The following is a 20,604-nucleotide window of genomic DNA, read 5'->3' as shown; positions in this document are numbered from 1 at the left end:
AGGAGGCAAAATAGTCTGACTTTCACCAAAAAGTGTTCTCACATCCAGTAGTTTTATGGAGAAGTATTTGAGTGTTGTTTTTTTTTTTTCTGAATAAGGAAAATTAAACAATTTAAAAAATACTCGTGCCAAACAGGACCCTTTAAGTCTTTTTTTTTTTTAATTTTTTTACATGTTTATTTATAATTAAGAGAGAGAAAGAGACAGAGTGCAAGTAGGGGAGGGACAGAGAGAGAGGGAGACAGAATCCAAAGCAGCTCCAGGCTCTGAGCCGTCAGCACCGAGCCCGACGCGGGGCTTGAGCTCACGAGCTGTGAGATCATGACCTGAGCCGAAGTCAGATGCTTAACCGACTGAGCCACCCAGGCGCCCCAGGACCCTTTACGTCTCAGTACTTTGTGCACGTGGAATTCACGAACACATTCATACACGATGTAAGAATAGATGTATTTATGAAATATGTATTGAAAACAGTACTACTTGGCAGGCAGTATTCGAGGTAGTCGAAATTCAACATTTAGAACAGATGAAGTTCCTACCCTCCCAAGAGGACCGTGTCTTGGGGATCATATTCTGGAAAAGCGACCATAGGGTGCTTTCTTTCTGTCTAAAAGAAGAGAGGAGGTTGCCGTCTTAGGTTCTACTCCAGCAGATGGCAGAGCTTTCGCTTTATGCGTTTGCTTTATGAATGATGGGACGCACATACCCTGGAGCGTAAGTGCCCAAGCTCTCTCTTGAAGGGGCTCACGATTTTCCCAGCTTACTCAGGAGTTCGCTCCCACCTGAAGTCCCTCTGTACGTGCTTTTCGGGGTCCCAGCCTGCCGTTTATTGCAGCCCCCACCTGTCTTCCCCGCGGACTCCGTGCGATCTCAGTCTGTTGCTTTACACGACTGAATGTTGTGTGCATGTGTTCCGCTAGATTTTCTGCTCCAGCCAGATTCGATAAACTCTTCGGTTTTAGCACAGTGCTTTCTATGTAGTAGCGTTTATCATCGACATTTGTTGACTTCGAGCTACTGTCCTAAAATTGTTGAAAATCATAGCAGTTTCTTTAAAAAGTGTCCTGCATTGAATTGTTTTTAATGCCTTGCATTTCTTAAAGGTTTTATCTTTTATGGTTAGAGTCAAACCACTCAGAGCATCAAAACCTTTTTTTTTTTTTAAATTGCATAGATTATGCCAATATGAAACTTGTTGATAGGACTCCTTTTATGCCCATTAAACATTATTTTTCATGTTGATGAGCGCCATAGCCTTTGGGGCTTGGGGGGATCACCCTTTCTAATCGAGCACAATGACACTATGCCAGTGTGGCCGTATCTAACATTTACTATTTTGTTGAGTGCAGATGGTATTAGGCGCCGTTGTTCCTTGTTACGAGTCTCTTCCACCTTCCCTTCTCCAGAAAGTTTAAGCTAGGTTTCATCATTTCCATTATGATTTCTGTTTTTCTCCTGTTGAGTTGATAGCTATCAAAATACACAGGGAAGTAGTCACGGGAAGTTCCATTTTGTCAGCCCAGGGTCGTTCTTCTGAAAGCCTGTAGTTCAGCGGACCCTTTCAATAGCATAGCCTTCCCGCTGCGTAGCATTGTTTCATTTGGGATAAGCCTTGACCTCGGCGGGTGAGGCGTCGTGCTGGGAAAGATCTGGATCAACAGCAAAAAAGTAAAGGGCAGTCACATTTTATGGAAGCAGTTGGATTACAACTATGAATCATGAACTATTCATATTGTATTAGTGGGTTATAAATTGTATTCAACTTTTATTCCTCAGCCTATCATTGGGATTAACTTGTGGGTCCTGGTGACCCATTTTAGGTTAAAGTCTGAAGGATTCTATATAGAGAATTTTAATTTTTAATGAATTAAATGAAGTGGACCACACAAGAGCAAATATAATTATCAAGTAATTAGTTGAAAACCTCTGAAAAGAAGATGATTTGCGGGGTGCCTGGGTGGCTCGGTCGGTTAAGCGTCTGACTTCAACCCAGGTCATGATCCCACGGTTCCCGGGTTCGAGCCCCATGTCAGGCTCTGTGCTGACAGTGTGGAGTCTGCTTGGGATTCTCTCTCTCTCTCTCTCTCTCTCTCTCTCTCTCTCTCTGCCCCTCCTCCATTTGTGCTCTCTGTCTCTCTCTCAAAATAAATAGGCTTTAAAAAAAAGAAAGGTGATTCTCATTTTAGACTTTTGTCTTCATGAGAGGTGGACTTAAAAAAAATCTCTTATGCCAAATATGCTTTTGTAGATTCTAGCCCTCTTTTGAATGAAAGAGATGATAAATGGATGGATATTATTTTAAGTACCTGCATTATTTATTTGTATTTTGATAGTGCTAATGTAAGAACGTTCATTAATATCTTTGCATCCCAGGGGCGCCTGGGTGGCTCAGTCAGTTGGGCGTCCAACTTCAGCTCAGGTCATGATCTCGCGGTCCGTGGGTTCGAGCCCTGCGTCAGGCTCTGTGCTAACAGCTCAGAGCCTGGAACCTGCTTCGGATTCTGTGTCTGCCTCTCTCTCTGCCCCTCCCCTGCTCAAGCTCTGTCTCTGTCTCTCTCAAAAATAAATAAACATTAAAAAAAAAAATTTTTTTTAATATCTTTGCATCCCAGACTGAAATTTTTCCCTCACAAGCCTAAATTTTTCCTACTTTATTCCCTTCCAGTATATACTTGTTGATTATGCATATTGTAATTAGTTTCCAACACTTCTGATACAAACAAGGATTTTTAAATTTAAGAAAATCTGGTTGTAAAGTAAGTCACCGTTAGTTGATGTGGCGAGAATGTACATTTGCTAACCTTTTAATCAACACCGGTAGGTTTTGGGCCCTGCTCCCAGGTGGTGCTCCTTCCTGGACAACTTGACAGAAGAACTAGAAGAGAATCCAGAAAGCACAGTTTACGATGATTACAAATTTGTCACCAAGAAAGACCTTGAAAATTTAGGTAAAAAAAAAAAAAATTATGATAAAATATTTATAAAATTGTTGGGGAGGGGGAGTTTTGAACATTGGGGCAGTAGAGTCACGTTTTATCTGATTCTCTGCATCTTCTTTTTCTGCCAAAGCAGGTGTAACAGTCTACGTACATTGTCAAGTTGGTAATCTCTGCTTAGGACAGATTCAGATAATTCAACCTCCCCAACCTTTTTTGTATCTTAAGTGAGGAGTAACTTTCTTGAGCACACTAGCTATGTATAGAAAAATGTCAAGAAAGCAGTGATACATTTTTTTTAGTATTGCTTTGAGTAAAAGGTTTTGAAAATATCGCAGAGACTGCACGTAAATGATTTCTGGCTCCCTTTAAGCTTGTAGAAGACCTCATCCAAAACTTAGAAACCCGATTGAATCCTCAGATATGTAGAACCTTAATACTTTAGGCTTGAGGGTCACAGACAAGAAATGCCTTTTATCAGTGGTAGCCAGCACTCGTAGGGCTTGTCATGTGCCGGGTAATATTCTGCACGTTCACATACAGCTCTTAATCCTCGCCGCTCCGTGGAGTGGCTACGGTTATGACACCATTTTGTAGACGAGGAAACTGAGGCCCAAGAAGGTGAAACGAACTTGCCGAAGACCCCAGTGATCGTGAACGTGAGGGTTTGGCTTTACACCTGGAGCACGTGCTTTTCACCTCAACCATACCGCCCCTCAGGGGAATGCGTGTTGCTCAGATGACTGGTACTACCCTGTAGGATAAGGAGAGCAGATCGTGCTGATCGAGTCGTGTCGTTGGAGAGAGGCCGAGAAAGAAATTTGCATGGAGAGCGGGCAAACTCAGAGGACCCATTCTTTACGAATGCAGGCAACTTCGGTGTCTGTGGAACAGATGGGCGTACAGCCGCAGTTAAACGTTAAGAGAAAATAGAGTTGTGGCATAAACAAACAGAGAAGTTATTAAACCTTATTTTTAAGCTGTATTTGTTTTTTAATTAGCTCTAGCAGAAGGGCAGAGGGAGGGAGGGAGAGAGAATCTCAAGCAGGCTCCGAACTCAGTGTAGAGCTTGATACAGGACTGGATCCCACAACCCTGGGATCATGACCTGAGCCAAGATCAAGAGTCCGACGCTTAAGCAACTGAGCCACCGAGGAGTCCCTTAAGGTGTATTTCATAGCACAACTAATCCAGGCAGAACTCATTTTCTGCCAGTTCTCACCAAAGTAACTCTTTAAATGTTAATGTTTAAAGAGGAAAGACTTGTAGTCAGCTTTTTAAAAATGATCCCTGAATGAAATATGGTGAAATAAGATTTTCCTGCTTCTGGGCCTTCCTAAGCATTTTCAGGGTAATTTTTATACTTGTGTCTGTCACACTCACCTCCATTCTTAACATGGGAGGGGAAAAGTCATTGTTGTTTTGCAGGGTTTTAAAAAGACTGTGTTTAGTTCATCTTGGGTGCTTGTTTAGTCTCTCTTACTGTGTTTACTTTGGGTGAGGAAGGCAGTTATAAAGCATGGTATTTCCCAAAACATGTTTCATGGAATATTGTGCCAGAATGCTGGACAGAACGCACGGTGACTAACACCGTGGGCATCGGAGGAAGGCTGACGGGTACACATCCCCCTCTTCTGCTTCATATCCGAGGGACTTGGCCAGCTTGTTTAACCCTGTTAAGCCTTGGTTTTCTCATCTATAAAATGAGAATAATGGAAAGAACATGCCCCTTCTACGTTATCATTGTGATAGCGTGCTTTGTGTTTGGAAATTATGGAAGATAATGCCCCCCGACCCCACCACCACTGCTCCTTCCTGGCACAATGAAAGTTGGCAAGTTACTGTTGATGCCAGGAGTATTTTTTAAATTAAACTGATCCGTGGAATCCAAAAATCTGAGAACCATTAGTATTAAGGATCTTTCTTTAGCAGTCTTTCATAGTTCACAAAGACTTTTTGTCACCTTTATGCTTAATATGACATTTAAAATAAGTAAGAGTGACACTGCTTAGAATGGACTAGATTTTCTCCATAGTTTTTGAAAATTAGTGGTTCCGGTCTCCAGAGTAAAATCTTCTGATAATCAGAAGTGAAATTTTACTATAATCCAAGAAAACCTGTTTATTTTTCATCAAGATTTCATAAGGACCTGGGGCACCTGGGTGGCTCGAGTCCGTGAAGCGTCAGACTTTGGCTCAGGTCATATTCTTACGGTTCATGAGTTCGAGCCCCACATCGGGCTCTGTGCTGACCGCTCGGAGCCTGAAGCCTGCTTCAGATTCTGTCTCTCTCTCTCTCTCTGCCCCTCCTCTGCTCTCACTCTGTATCTCTCTCTCAAAAAAAAAAAAGAGTAAACATAAAAAAAAAAATGGAAAAAAAAAAAGATTTCATAATGACCTGCCCTCTTGTGATTAACTCTTTCCAGGGCTCACACATCTAATTGGGTCACCATTTCTCCGGGCATATATGCATGGATTTTTCATGGATATAAGACTCTATCACAAGGTAAATAGAAAACTGCCCTGATTTTATGTGATTAATGAGCCATTTCTTTTCTATTTACTTGCATTTTGCAAAACATACTTGATTTGTAAGACAATCTGTCAGCATAATAGTCATGGTGTATATGAAACATGCTCTTAAATATGACTTTTATTTGTGAACTTTTTTTTCCACTTTGAAAAGGTGAAATTGATGGTAAATCCATTTGCTTATGAAGAATACAGGAAAGATAAGATCCGACAGAAGATAGAAGAAACACGTGCACAGAGAGTCCAGTTAAAGGTAGATATTGTGCTCACTGTTGAGTTTACCAGGGGAAAGTACTTAAGTTTCATTTTGTGTGTTATTCCAAAACAACCTGCCATCCGTTTCTTTGTCTTCCCATTTTTAGTTTACATCTGTTTGTAATAGTTTTGGTGTATCTTACTGGTCATGAGGGTGGACACTCTTTACAGGCTGATCGTAATGGAGTCTGTGGTCATGGCGTTGTGGGAAAGGATGCCGGAGGGACTGATAGGGGCAGCCCTTCTAAGAAAATGTGATGGAGTTTTCGGATGAGTTTTCAGTGTTTAGGGTGTCGAGGCTTCGATAATTCCCATTTCTGACATGTGGCAGTACCCTAGGCTGTCTGCTTGGATCAGGGCCATCAGACTATGTCACATCAGGCCACCTAGTTACATTAATAGAATTCAACGTAAAGAATTGTCAGCCAGGCGTTAGAGAACTGAGGCATCTTGATACTGATATGGAATAAGGATATGGATAAGAGAGGCAGTGGCTGCAGGAAGCAGGTAGCACGGCTGGGTGGGGGGCGGGGAGCACCAGGAAGGAGGCGGGCCCTGAGGAGCTGGGCTGCTGAGGCTACCGCTGGGACCCGGGCTTCCCAGGAGGGCTGCAGCCGGGGCTGGCGTCCTGGGGGGTGGTCAGAAAACCACAAACTGGAACCCCAGGCTGTGCTGACCATCTGTTTGCTGCCAGGGGGAAGAACTTTTAACTTTCGATGTTGGCCCAGCAGCCAGCAGGCAGGGACGCTGAGGCCCTCTGCTTCCCATTCTCTCTATTGCCCCGCTCGTTTGTAGCTGAACATTGGTGATAAATGAACACACAGATGCATGCATGTGTACAAATACGTACATTTGCATAAACACACACGTATGGACACACACTCAGTACTAAAGACGCGTGCATACGTACATACACATACGGGTGCATAAACACACATATTTGCACACAGTACTAAAGATGTGCATACGTACATATACATGCACGTGCAAAACACGTATGTACACACACTGAGTACTAAAGACACATGCACGCGTACATTTACATACGTGTGCACAAACGCGCACACAGTACCAAAGACGTACGTATACGTACATACACATACGTGTGCACAAACACACACGTGTACACAGTACCAAAGACACATGCATACGTACATATGCATAAACACACATATGTACCCACACTCAGTACTAAAGGCTAGTCGCTGGTATTTCCTTTTTCCAGATTACTTGTTTTTTGGGAGTGTCAGATGTGTGTGTGGGGGCAAGGGGGAGGCTGGGACATGGAGCACTCTTGTCCCCTTCTTTGCATTACTTGTCCAAGTTGTATTTTACAGGGGACATAAGCACTAAGTGGGGAACAATAAAGAGCTCGCAGCTTTGTCCTGAGAGCTGTCAGACTCACACCTAGAACTCCCCTTAGAAATCTGCCACTGCAGGAGCAGGAGATAGTGCATTTGGCATCATTAGTAGCGTTTTAGGGGTTCCCTGAACCCCAGCCAGAGGCCGCAGCGGCAGGCCTGCTGGCCTCCCGTTCACAGTGAGGGCCTCCCCCGGTGCGCTGACCCCCCGACACTGCTTCTCCCAGCTGGCTTCTCCATGCACAGGAGGGGGCCGTGTGAGCTCAAGCGCTCCCGGCGCTGAGGGCTCTGTCCCTTTGTGCGTGCCTGATGGCGTCCCCTGTGTCCGCATTCTTCCCTACTCTGGGGACGACGAAAGTTTAAAAATGAGAATTAGACATCACCTGTTGGTGAGATTGTACTTCTTACAGAACTGTTAACTTTTAAAGCTAAACTGTAGACATTTCATACGCTTTTTTTTTTCCTGCTGTTAGAAATTGCCGAAAGTTAACAAAGAGCTGGCGCTTAAATTAATTGAGGAAGAGGAGGAAAAGCAAAAATCTACCTGGAAAAAGAAAGTTAAGGTAAGGTTTTATAAGGCAGTGGAGAATTGGTAAATTGTTTCTGTATTTTCTTAGTGGTAGCTTAAAATTATCTTTTCCCTTTATTCTTGAAAAATACACGTAGCTTCATTTCCCCCCTGCTTATAGGGTAGTATACACTCAATATGAGAAGTTTGGAAAATAGAAAAGAACGTAAAGCGTGTCACTTATGTAATTCTACCCAAAGAGGGCATCATTAAGATGTTACCGAATTTCCTTCCTGTTTTATTTCTCCTGAAATTCTAAGCTATGATGGCGAGATAATATTGTATACATATTTATCCTGGTTGTATAAAATGACACAAGTGGTTTCCCATTTTATTAAAAATTCTTTGTAAATTCTTTGGAGAGCTGCATACACTCTCCTAAGGATGTATCGTTTACTTAATCCTTTTGCTGTTAAATACCTAAATTGCTTATTGTTTTTCTTTGTTCTGACTAGGTCTTTTTATAATTCCAGAAGTAGCGAATTTTTGTTTAGACTGGGCATTGTCAGGAGGTATGCACACTTCTGTGTAAGTGCAGCTCAACTTCCGTGACTAGTGTGAAAATGGATGAAGATTAGCCCTGAAATAAACGCTTCATGTAGCTGACATTATCGAGACAGGGGGAGGTTTTTCTAATCTTCCCAGATACCTGAAGACTTCCTCATCACCTGCTTCGAGCAGGCAGGCAGATAACTCAGCCTTGGCTCCTTACTAGAATGAGTTGTAAAGGTCACATCTCTCAGGAGCCTGCGGGACCCGACTCTGAGCAAAGGGCCTAACCTTGGGACTTTGGGCCGGTTGTGTTATGCTCTCGAGCGGTTCTTGTTTGCTTGTTTATTCTTTCTTCTCTGGGTAGTTTTTAAAGAGGTGAGTGAACATGAGATGAGCCAGCTCCTTGTGTGTTTATTTTTGTTCCAGTCTTTTCCAGGAATTGCCAGTGGACTACAGACGAAGGGTCACGTCGCTCACTAGTTTCTTGCTCGCTGGTTGGGTCCTTCTGGGTGACCCTGGGCTTCACTGGGGCATAGTTTTTTCTTCTATAACGTGCAACGATGGGACAAGAGGGGGGCCTTCTTGGAGTGCTGTGATTTCTAAATGGAGTCACACTCACTGCTTACCCTCTGCCTCCTCATCCTTGTGCGCCTTCCATCCTGGCCTATTACGTTGAAAAAAATTTTTTTAAGTTTATTCATTTATTTTGAGAGAGAGAGAGAGAGCGAGCATGAGTGGGGGAGGGGCAGAGAGAGAGGGAGGGAATTCCAGGCAGGCTCCACACTGTCAGCACAGAGCCCAACATGGGGCTCGAACCCACAGACCGTGAGATCATGGCCTGAGCCGAAGCCGGACACTCAGCCGACTGAGCCACCCAGGCGCCCCGCTACATTTTTTTATTATATTATTTAACTCTTGATTTTCAGAAGCCCACCTTAAGTAAATACGTAGATGATGTTTATGCTTCCATTTTCAGTATGTGAAAAATAGGCCAACATTGGAACAATTATGTAAACTTACTACATACGTTTATATGCACGTGCTGTATCTACGCACCCTCCTAACTAGCATCAGGGCGTTAAGTGTGTACGTGTATCTTAAAGCACTGGCGACGTGAGTGCTCCCCGCGCCGCTGACTCTCCTCAGGGCACTCTCCTGGGTTTCCCTGTTAGCCCAGCCTGAGCCTGACTAGGGAGCTAACTTCTCAGCTTCATAACGTCCGATGTCATTTTGTAAGCTAAATGGAAGTGATCTTTGGGTTACAGGCCCTAAAGCTTCAGGAGGAAGAGAGTGGGGCTAATGGAGGATGCAGATATATGCTTCCTATCAATGTTTTAGGCTTATGGGTCTTTATCTATGTGATACATATGTAAATATTACAGAGAGGAAGGCTAAATTGCAGTTTTGATACCTGTGCAGTGTGGCATGCTCAGTTCAGACGCCTTTTAAAAAGGCCCTTGTGATTATGAAAATGTGGGAAAAGGACCCTGTCCTTGCCCCGCCATCCCCTTTCTTTCATTGTGTTTGGGGGCAGCCAGAGAAGGTTCATGACACATAGTGATGGTCCTCACTATGCAGGGCGGGCAGGGTGGTAAGAATGACTCTGTGAACTGAAAGCAAAATGAGCATAAGAGCCAACGGGAAAAACCACGATCATGTGTGCATTTAAAATTTGTTGTGAAAACAGTAAGAGGGTCATCCTGTGAGGAACCCTCCATCAGGCTGTGTGCTGCGGGCAGGCTGTGTGCTGCTTCTGTCGCGGTGCAAAGAGGAACGGCCTTCAAAAGTCTCATCCTCTCTCCTCAGACGGCCTTGTGTCTCTAGCTGCTGGAAGTGCTGTCCTTGTAAAAGCTGTGCCACCTGATAAAATTCTGCTAGAAAGTGGTATTTGTAAAACGTGCCCCTGATTTGCTTTTCAGTGGCTTCCTGACCCATTTTGGGGCCCATTATCAGGGCTCAGTTTCCTGCCAGAAACTCTTGAGTACAGTTTTCGAGAAATCTGAGGCTGTTCTTAGACAAAGCTTATACGATCTGCTGTTTACGTTGTCATCGAATTAAAATGAAGACCTTCAAAAGCATTCATGAGCCGAGGAGAGAACCCTTCATAACGGGCAGAATACTTAAAAGGTCTGTTGTATCTGTCAGCAGCTCTCCAAACCCTCAGGCGCTCGCACAGCTCTGGGAGCTCCTGATTGGAAAGTCAGTATGGTTTCGTTCTGCCTTGGCCCCAACTGGAATTTCTTGGAGGCGGACAGTGAAATATGTTCCCAGATATTGCCGCCCCTCATAACATAACTAAAGCTTAATAAGGTGTGTACTGTTCAGTTGATGACGGACCTGCGGTGGGAAGGGGCCCTCCCACCGAGTGGTTAGTGTCAAGAAGCGTTATCGCCATCTTAAGCCAGACGAAGGCGCTTGGGGGCGTTAATTGTAGTTAAGTGAGAGTCAGTCCATCTATTCTCTCAACAAGTGCGAATTGACTTCCGGTGTGCACAGGCAGCTTGGAGAGGTGTGGCACCGATGAGTAACCGTTTGATCGGAAAGGGTTTGAGCCATTTTCCTTACAAGTGCCCTTTCCTGGCTGTTGGCCTCTTCTCCCAGTTGCTCGCTGTTGCCGCAGAGTCTTGTGTGGACGTCCTTCTGCTGGATTCCACTGCGGTTTAGTCCCGGGTTGTCCTGCAGCACATCTTGGCCCGGAGCCGCGGGGCGGTGTCTTTAGCCTGGGGGTTATTCCATACCATTAAGAGCAGGTCTTAAAGTCATAATTCATCTCTCTAGGGAACAGAGGCAGCCGGGCTGGATCAGATCGGCTTTAACATCCCAAATACTATTTGTAAAGTCTTTACAGTACCAGTGAAAAATTGCTCTTGGTTTTTCTTACAGTTTTACACATGTAGTTTTAGAAACTAAGTATTTCTCCAGGGTTTGTTAGGAACGGTGGCTCTCCCTCTGTCCTTTTCCTCCTCCACCTCCTCCCTCATTTTCTCCCGTCCTGAGATACTTTTGCCTTTTCAGCTAATTATTTTGGTGTTAGGCTCCCTTGTGTCCTAATACTGCCCATGCTGCTCCCCCCTGACTTTTAAATGCCAGGCCAGTCATCTTACCTGTTTCGATGACCTTCCCTCCCGCTAAGTTCTATTGCAACTTGGGACGCTCAGCACCCAGCACTCGCGTCGGGACCATGCAGGTGCTCTTTCCGCCCGAGGCCGAGTCTGGAGGCAATTCATGGTTACATTTCCCGTCCAGCCTCCGTCTTCCCTGGACTGAGTGTTGACTTTTTGTTTGTTTTCTGTGTGGCGATCACTAGTTAGCCCTACTTAACTAGCGGTAAACTAGTTAACCAGCTTGCTGGCTCTCTACATCTCCTCGCAGGAGGATAGTTATACGAATATCGGTTTTTACATTCATTTTTCTTTTCCTGACGGAGCGTCTTCTACATGTGTCGGCCCTGCTCCGTTCCGGACTGGTCACCTCCGAATGCTGGTGCGCTGCCGGCATCCTGGGGATACGCTCCGCTTTCTCCCCATGTTGCATTACAGGACCTTTAACCTTTAGCTTTCTGAAGGAATATTCTTTCCAACCCAGACAAGCAGGCAGTCAGTGTAAGGGTATAGAGTGAAGAGATTGTTCAGACATGCGTGCTGTCAGCAACAACCACACATTACATTTACGTGCTTATTTTCCTCGGGAAATTCCTTAGGATTCTCTCCTCCAAAATAAGGGAGTCGGGCAAGGAACAGGAAGACTGGAGAAAGTGCCCACGGAGGGCTGAGCCTGCACCGGGGACTGCCTTCCCTCTGTTAACCCAGCCCTCAGTGCCGGCCACTGTGTGGGCCCTTTGAATCCAGAAACAGGCTCTTCGGTGCTGGCGGAATTTTGGGGGGAAAAATTTTTTTTAAGTAGTTTTTCCTCATGTGACCTCAGGTCATTTGTTTATATTTAAGAGTGAAAGATCTAAAAAGCTGAATGGAAACTCTGAGGTGGGGAGGCAGCACTCCCCACGCACTGTGTGGTGACCTGGCCACGCTGTTTACTCGGGGAACCTCCCAACAGCAACGTCTTTTGGCCTTTCTCTTGGCTGGTCAGGTTCTGCTGCCTGGAGGGTGACGCCCGGCTCCTAGCATTCTGAGAACCCTAGTCACGACGGCTTGGGGGGAAGGGTGACATTAGTGTGCAGCCCCTTCGTGCCACACGCTCCCCTGGCCCTCAGGGTCCTGCTGTCCCAGAGGACACGCCTCTTCCCCTCCAGGGAAGAAGCCTCTCCGTGGACAGGGCAGGTTTGAGGCCTGCCTTTCTTCTTTCCAGAATCTCACCGCTCCTGTTTCCCTTTTTGTCCTCCTCATCCTTAAGGGTCGTGTCTTCATTTAAAGTCCATTTTCTGTTGTTTTAATGGAGTTGGCAGAGATGAGAAGGAGATGCGTGTGTTCAGAGCATCTTTACCCAGAAGTCTGCATGATAGCCATCGCGGCATTAATTTCATAGATATCATAGCATTGAAGGAATTGACTTGTTTTAAATATGAAGCATTCCTTGTATGTTACTGTGTTGGGACAGAATATTCAGAATAAACATCCTACTCAAATCTTGGAAGCAGGGCTAGGAATAATGATGCTTCAAGGTGTTTTCACCTTTGAATGGCAGATGGTGAGCATATGTACATGTATCTTCCTAGGGTAGATAGCTGGCCAGACACTTACAGACTACTGTAGAATATCACTCATCTTATCCTACTCCTTTTTTTTTTTTTTTTAAGTCAGCTGTGAAAACAAACAGACTAGGAAAAATCTCCAAGGAAGATATTTTTATGACTAGGTCCGAAGAGTTGGTAGTTCATAATTGTTCATCCAAAACATAACTTGTCTTTAGGCAGTACAATTTATTTTTTAAGATTAAGAAAAAAAGTTAATGCTAGCAGCATATTCTTTTTTTTAAGCTTTTTAAACTTTATTTTTGAGAGAGAGACAGAGTGTGAGCGGGGGAGGGGCAGAGAGAGAGGGAGAGACAGAATCCGAAGCGGGCTCCAGGCTCTGAGCTGTCAGCACACAGCCCGACGTGGGGCTTGAACTCACGGACCGCGAGATCGTGACCTGAGCCGAAGTTGGACGCTCAACCGACTGAGCCACCCAGGCGCCCCACAGTATATTCTTTTTTAACATGTTTCTCTGGTACTAAATATGATTATTTAATAAATACAGTAGGATGAAAAGGAAAATATTTCTTTTAGGGTTCACTCATTCATTCATTGTGTAAATGCATAATAGGCTAACCGCTATTCATTTGAAAATATTTGGATCTTTGGCAATGTCACCTATCCTATATTTACAGGTAACTCTAAAAATGTGTACAATTTTGCCTCCTTCTCTCACTTGAGACTGCTGCGTTGTTCCCAGACATCTAATGGTGTTCATCAGAAACCAGATGACATTCTCCTTAAAGACTAAATTTTTTTTTTTTCAGAACAGTTTTACGTTTACAGCAAAATTTAGGGGAAGTCACAGATATTTCCCATATGCCCCCCTGCTCCCACACATGCACCGCCCATCCCCCACTCCACATCCCCCACCAGAGAGGACATTTGTTACAATGGATACACCTGTGCTGACACACCAGAATCCCCCAAAGTCCACAGTTGACATTAGGCTTCACTCTTGGTGTTGTCCGTTCTGTAGGTTTGGACGAATGTATAATGACCTGTTTCTACCATTAGAATGTCATACATTAGAATGTATTTTCACTGCCCTAAAAATCCCATTCGTCCCTCTGTTCCCCGCGCCCCAACCCCTGGCAACCACAGACCTTTTCACCGTCTGCATTGTTTTACCTTTTCGGGAATGCCATATAGTTGGGATCATACATACGAAGTCTTTTCAGAGTGGCTTCTTTCACTCAGTAAAATGCACGTAAGATTTCTCCGTGTCTTCTCATGACTTGGTCGTTCATTTCTTTTTAGCACAGAATGCCGTTCAGTTGTCTGAATGCTCCATGGTTCATCCGTGCACCTACTGGAGGACATCTTGGTTTCTGGAACATAACTTCTCCTCCTTCGCTCCACCTACACCTTTTTCTGATGATCTTCAGTGATGGGTCCCCACTCCTGGTAGCCCTGACTTTCCAGTCACTTAAGCTAGACTTCACACCCTGCTTTTCACTCTCCCCCCTCCCGGCTCCTCTGTAGCTGCATCTGTCCATTCTGATGTGGAACTGTGTCTCATGGTCACCCTTCCCTCCAACCGTACTTGTTCCCGCCCTTAGATCCCACTGCTCTAAGATAGGCCCCGTCTCTTCTCTCGGTTTCCTAAAGCGGTCTGGTAGTCACAGCGTGACTGGTTTCTCCCTCAGCAGTCCATCAGGCACCGCGCTGCCGAGGGCTCTCCGTGCAGAATTCTCCTTGTCACCCAGGGGTCCTGGAGCACACCTCTGTCACCTCTTTCCTCCTCCGCCTCCTCCCCTCCCGAGTAGTCCCCTCACCTATAGAGTAAAGGGCACGGTCTTACAGCGTTGATTTCCGTTACAGTCTGGCCTGATCAAAACATGCTTTTCCAAATTTTGTCATTATTCTTGTGTCATCAGACTGGTCACCACTCCTCAGTGGGCTGGAAATGCTTTCGGCTTTCCGTCTGCCGCATCCCCGACGAACCCTTCTCATGTGCCTCCTGTTGGAGTTACCCTTTACCTCTCGCTTTCAGAGCACTTGCAACTCTGCCTAGCATCCTTCGTAAGGAGCCTTGCGGCGTCCAGGCTTTTGTTTCTGTTACAGTGTTTCTGTTTCTCCTTAGATTACCTTGGGATCAGGAACTGGATCTTACCTATCTTTGTTTCTTCCTTGAACCTAAATCTGTCTTGGAAATGATATTTAATCAGGGAAGACTTGTTCGGTATATCTTAAATACGTATTCAGTGTGTCACAGAAATTTAGCTTAAGCGTTTATCAGATTTTAGGTGCCTACCAGGAACAAACAGCCAAAGTCCGTCAACATCTCACGATTTGGCAGATTTTTGTGTAGCCATATTCTGCGTACCACGCTCAGAACCCAGCTGTTTCCCCCCGCCACGAACGGGTTAGCCCATTCAGCCCACGTTCGGGCTATTTACTTTACAGACCGTATTCAGTAGGTTGATTTATCTGGTTTCCAAACCTATAGCGGATAAAAAACTATAGGAGAGCCCTGAGTGTAGAAGATTGTCTTCTGTTTGCATGAACAGATACGTTTATGATACGTTCTAGAAAGGTTTCTGTTCAGAACCCTGAGCTCTTCAAATGAGCCTCAGTAGCAGTTTTATCGTGTCAGGTTTACTCTGCGTCCGTTGTGAACCATTCAGTGGCCTACGGAAAAAATGAGGAGGCCATCCTCTAAGAGGTGGAAGCTTCCCTTACATTTCCAAATCACTCAGAGTCAGGAAGCTTCGACCGGCAGCTCCCACCATGTTAATTCTTCTTAGTATTATTAGTATTATTCCCTTCGCAGTTTTCGATGAAGTTGGAAGCGTCACTAATTTTATTTCAGTATAGTAGCTCTGCCTAAAAAGCTGTGTTTCGAAACATGTATTTCCTTGAAGAGTGTTGTTCATGAAAAAAATGTTAATTGAGGAAAATTCTGTTCAATATATTAAGCATGAAGTTAAGCCAAAGAGGTTCATTCTTAGCTCATTATGTTGAATGACCAAGTAATACATACCGTCTGAAATGGATTAATAGAATTTGTTTGTGAGTAGGAGATAAAACCCAAGGGCAGTTAGAAAGTTCTGGAAACGAGTTCTAAAGAAGTTCCCTAATAATTAAGGTAATGCCTCATGCAGCTTATTAACTTATAATTGACAAATATCTTTAGGCCATCTTTCTGGTCAGATTTTATTCATACTAACTTTACATTCGTGCATTCTTTTTCTCATAGAGCCTTCCTAATATTCTCACTGATGATCGATTTAAAGTTATGTTTGAGAACCCTGACTTCCAGGTAGACGAAGAGAGTGAAGAATTTAGGCTTTTGAATCCACTTGTCTCAAAAATTAGTGAAAAAAGGAAGAAGAAACTAAGACTCTTGGAGCAACAAGAACTTCACGAAAAGGTAACGTACTCCTTGTCCTTGTGTTTACTCGTGTTTCATTAATAGAGTTTTCTGTGCGAGTTAGAAGAGCCTTTCAGACCCTTGCGATGTAATTTGCTTGACCTTCAGCTTAGAAGTCGATCTTTGACGAAAGGCCTTTTCTCCAATGCGCGCGATGTCACGTATCCCAGTGGGCGACTGCTGGTCACCAGAAAATAACAGGTCGGGGTTTGGCCGGGGGAAAGGAGCTGCCGCTTACTATTTTTATTTTCAGGAAGAGGAGGAAGAACCGGAAGGAAAACCAAGTGATGCAGAAAGTTCTGAGAGTTCGGATGATGAAAAAGACTGGGTCGAAGAGGTCAGGAAGCAGCGCAGACTTCTGCACCAGGAGGAAAAGGTGAAGCGGCAGGAGCAGCTCAGGGAGGACCGGCAGACGGTCCTCAAGCCCCAGTTTTACGAGATCAAAGCAGGCGAGGAATTCAGGAGCTTCAAAGATTCTGCCACAAAGCAGAAGCTGATGAAGTAAGTAACGCTGCTGTCTGTGGTGCCTCGCCGAGTTGGCCGTGTGGCCTGGGCCTTGCTTTTCCTCTCCGCCCGTGTCGCCCCAAGGGTGGCGTTTGCATCTTTGGAGTTAATGTCAGGGAAGCGCCATAAGGCTTGAGGGGAAATAACACTGTCTTTTTTTTTTTTTTTTTTTTTTTTTTTTTTTTTTTTTTTAATTTTTTTTTTTCAACGTTTTTTATTTATTTTTGGGACAGAGAGAGACAGAGCATGAATTGGGGAGGGGCAGAGAGAGAGGGAGACACAGAATCGGAAACAGGCTCCAGGCTCCGAGCCATCAGCCCAGAGCCCGACGCGGGGCTCGAACTCACAGACCGCGAGATCGTGACCTGGCTGAAGTCGGACACTTAACCGACTGCGCCACCCAGGCGCCCCAATAACACTGTCTTTATTGAGATGACTTTTAACAGCTTTTTGGGGTGGTGTTTACATACAGTAAGACCCAGGGTCTAGCCCTCTGGGTAGTGGCCAGTATAGTGAGAACACTTGTCCACCATAAAAGTCACATTGCTTTTGTTGTCCTTGTTTTTTCCCCGTTTCCCCAGCCTGCAAATACCCATTTTATTCTCTGCCCCGCAGTTCAGTAGTCTTCTGTACGGTGGTAATTAACAGGTAACACATTCTTTCCCTCTTAAAAAAAAGTTATTTTTTTAATTAGAAGTGCAGTTATATTTATCCCTCTCTCAGCTTACCTGATTACTGAAAAAGTCACTTGGACAACTTGGCAGAAATTTTAAGCCTTTTGCGAGAGAGCTGAGAGACGAGCAAAAGTGGTATTCTAGAATAGTCAAATACATAGAGACAGAGAGTAGCATGGTGGTTACCAGGGGCCGGGGCGAGGGGGAATGGGGAGAAATCACTTTATGAGTCGGGAGCGGTGAGGAAGTTCTAGAAATGGATAGTGGTGATAGCTGCACAGCAACGTGAATATAGTTTACCACAATAAAAAAGTCAACATGGGAAAAAAAAAGGGTATTATTTGGACAGTTTCTGTTGTAGGACATGACAACAGAATTCTGTTGTACGTATTATAGGACAGTTTCTGTTGTGTCTAAGTAAGGAACAAGCTAGGTCCTCAGTTCTAGATTGTGTACGAGCTGTAAGTTGTGTAAGTCTCTGCTCTGAGGATTCTTGGGCTGAGTATTAATGTGTAAGATGAGAGTGTGATAGATGGTCGTGATAGGTGATCTCGAAAGAAGACCCCAAAGGTGTGGGGAGTCCGCCGGGGGCCGGGGGAGGGGAGCCACATGGCGAGGTGTGAGGCCCGGCTTAGTACCACTTCCGTACCTGTGCTTCTCCAGCTCCTGGCTTCCCGTTTGGAAAATGTGGTTTTTCAGAGGCAGGAAGTAGGGAAAGGGTGGAGAGGACATCGTTGGACAGGCTGAATTGTTTCTGGAACGGAGATCTGGCTAGTCCTGTTTATCTCACCAACTTCTAGCGAGCATCTGAGACACCGGATGTTAAGGGACTCCTGTAACGTAGAATATCCAGGAGCATCTCAAAATTCCGCTTCCGACAAACAAAAGATCTGTTGGTGAACAAAGAATCTAGTAATAGGGTTGATACCATTTGAAGATATCTTTACTGGCCTCACTTTTTTTTTTTTTTTTTGGTAACAACTTCCTTGAGATACAATTTACATAACATCCAGTTGACCTACTTAAAGCGTGCAGCTCACCCGTGTCTAGTACAGTCACTGAGCTGTGCAGTTATCCTCACAATTCATTTGAGAACGTTTTCCTCTCCCAGATGAGACCCCCACCCCCCAGTGGCAGTCGCCGCCACCTGCCCGCAGCCCACCCCGTCCCCGGGCGACCGCTGTCTGCTTTCTGCTCTGCCATTTCCGATAACGGGGACGACGCGAGTCGTGGCATTTTGTCTGGCTTCTTTTACTTAGCGCAGCGTCTCCCGTGTTCATCCGTGCTGTAGCGTCTGCCAGCACCTCCTTCGTTTTCTCGCCAAATAATATTCCGGCGTGTGCCTAGACCGGCCCGCGTAGCCGTTCACCCGTTCACCCGGTGGTGGACGTTTGGGTCGCTCCGCCTTTCGGTTGTTGGGAATGATGCCGTCGCGAACATGTGCGTACCAGGTCTGACACGGACGTGTGTTCATTTCTCCCGGCTGTATTCCTCGGGGTCACGTGGTAACGCGATGCTTAACCTTCCGAGAAGCTGCCACGCGGTTTCTCAAGGAAGCCGCTGCATTTCACGTCCCTGCCGGCGGCGCGTGCAGCCTGGCCCCGCGTCCCTGTTATTCTCGGGCATCTAACCTGGGGTCCGCCTCAGCAGCGGGAGGAAGGCTAGCCGTTCGTAGTGTTCCGATTCCGGGGAGGGAGTTTCTTTGTTAGACTATCTGCTGCTTTGGTCTTGCTTTGTTTACTCTATTGCCGGCTTCTGAGTCAGTACTAGACCCAAGTAAGCACTTGACGAACCTTGGCGGAAGGGGACCTTCTGTGCCTTGGCCACGTGTCGGGCATCTCAGGGAGTTACCCTCGCCAGGGCTGCTGAGAAAGAATCATTTACTCCAGCCCACCGGCCAGGGAGACCTGGGAGCGGCGGTCTCTAGCGTAATTACGCCTGGCAACGTGGTGATTTGGGGCCGGAGGCAGGAGTAAACCTTCTTGACATTTTTGCTCTGCCTGTGGGTTGTAGCAGGACATTAATGTGAGAAACAAACGAGGTGGAGTATTTAGTGGATAAGTAATAGCCAGGTGAATACACTGCAAGTAAACATTTCTTTCTTTTTTTCTTTCTTTTTTTTTTTTTGAGTAGAGAACTATGTAAGTGACAGGACTCCATGAGCTTAAAAGGAGAGTCCCGTAGCCGAAAGTAATAACCCTTTGGTTTGAACAGCCTGCAGTTGGCTGGGCGTTTTGGCACAAACTGCTTATTGAGTTCTAGTCTTGACTGGATCATTTTGGCAGATCCCGAACTTGCAATATTTTAATGTTATTTAATGAAGCATTGAACCGTTGTCCTTGAGAACACCAAAGCGAACGCCTTCCGTTTATTCTCTCAGTTACCACAAGGCAATCAATAAAACACGGCATCAAAACTGAGTATGTTGTGTTTTCAGTGTTCTCTCGGACCTGCCCGGCTTTAAAACTGCTTCTGTGAAGGGAAAAGTGAACGATGAGTCCTAACTCGGTACTTGAGTGAGTCCCTCTCTTCGCTTGGCGTAGTGACATGGCGTCAGATAGATACGTACGTCTGTCGGCACACATTCACGTGCCTTGCGGTGTGCTGTGCGTTGTGTTTATTCATCCGTCCGTCAGCCTCTCTCCTCGCCCATTCTTCAGGCGGATGTTCATTGAGTGCCTGCCTAGTGTGAGCAAAGTGCAGTCCAGAGCCGGGGGATGGAAACACAAGGCACAGCTCGCGTCCTGGAGCCTTCACATTCTAGCTGGTCCTCCGTGAGCCGTGAAGAGGCGTGCGGAAAGCACGGAAGACCGAAAGGGATTGAACTTTTGGAGACTTAGGAAGTCTTGATAAGAGGTCATAGCGAAACTGCTCTTCTGAGAGGCAAAAAGATGAGCCCCCAAAGCAGGGTGGGAGGGATGCTGGTCCAGGAGGAGTGGCGTGCCGGCACAAGAATGCTGTGTGGAAACGGAGAGAAGCGTGATTGGTGCGGGAGGGTGACCGGGGGGAGCAGCAGACAGGGCCCCCCCCCCCCCCCCCCGGCCCAAGCACGGGAGCCCGGGAACATCGCGACGCTAAGATTAACACCATCAAATCTGTTTCCAGCCCCTCCACCCCGTGGTGTGCGTGCTTGTATACAGTAAAAGCAGTTCGTGTTTGTTGTAGAAAATAAAAATACAAAGTCCCTCTTTCTCAGAAACTATTAATGAAATATCTC

At 45.6% G+C, this 20,604-nt stretch overlaps 1 protein-coding gene and 1 long non-coding RNA gene across 3 annotated transcripts in view; one reads left to right on the top strand and one right to left on the bottom strand.

Annotated features, from left to right (window-relative positions):
* NOL10 (nucleolar protein 10) overlaps positions 1-20,604 on the top strand; it is an 88,237-nt gene that overhangs the window by 58,225 nt on the left and 9,408 nt on the right. The window contains exons 14-19 of the mRNA XM_060648450.3: positions 2,822-2,948; positions 5,362-5,441; positions 5,622-5,720; positions 7,557-7,646; positions 16,036-16,209; positions 16,463-16,710. Of these exons, the coding sequence (XP_060504433.1) occupies positions 2,822-2,948; positions 5,362-5,441; positions 5,622-5,720; positions 7,557-7,646; positions 16,036-16,209; positions 16,463-16,710 (818 nt within the window). The remainder of the gene's footprint in view (positions 1-2,821; positions 2,949-5,361; positions 5,442-5,621; positions 5,721-7,556; positions 7,647-16,035; positions 16,210-16,462; positions 16,711-20,604) is intronic.
* Positions 1,131-19,479, bottom strand: LOC132689049 (uncharacterized). 2 transcript variants are annotated; one of them, XR_009614810.3, is made up of 5 exons: positions 18,836-19,479; positions 18,037-18,277; positions 3,690-3,819; positions 2,802-2,875; positions 1,131-1,649 (listed from the first exon to the last, which is right to left on the bottom strand). It is a non-coding gene; the product is annotated as an uncharacterized LOC132689049 (long non-coding RNA). The 2 variants fall into 2 exon arrangements; XR_009614816.3 differs by having other exon boundaries at positions 18,037-18,220; positions 18,836-19,476.

This window comes from Panthera onca, chromosome A3, assembly GCF_046562875.1.
Source record: "Panthera onca isolate mPanOnc1 chromosome A3, mPanOnc1 haplotype 2, whole genome shotgun sequence".
NCBI lineage: Eukaryota > Metazoa > Chordata > Mammalia > Carnivora > Felidae > Panthera > Panthera onca.
The sequence above is the reverse complement of the archived record's forward strand: the minus strand, read 5'-3'. Positions and strand labels throughout refer to the sequence as shown.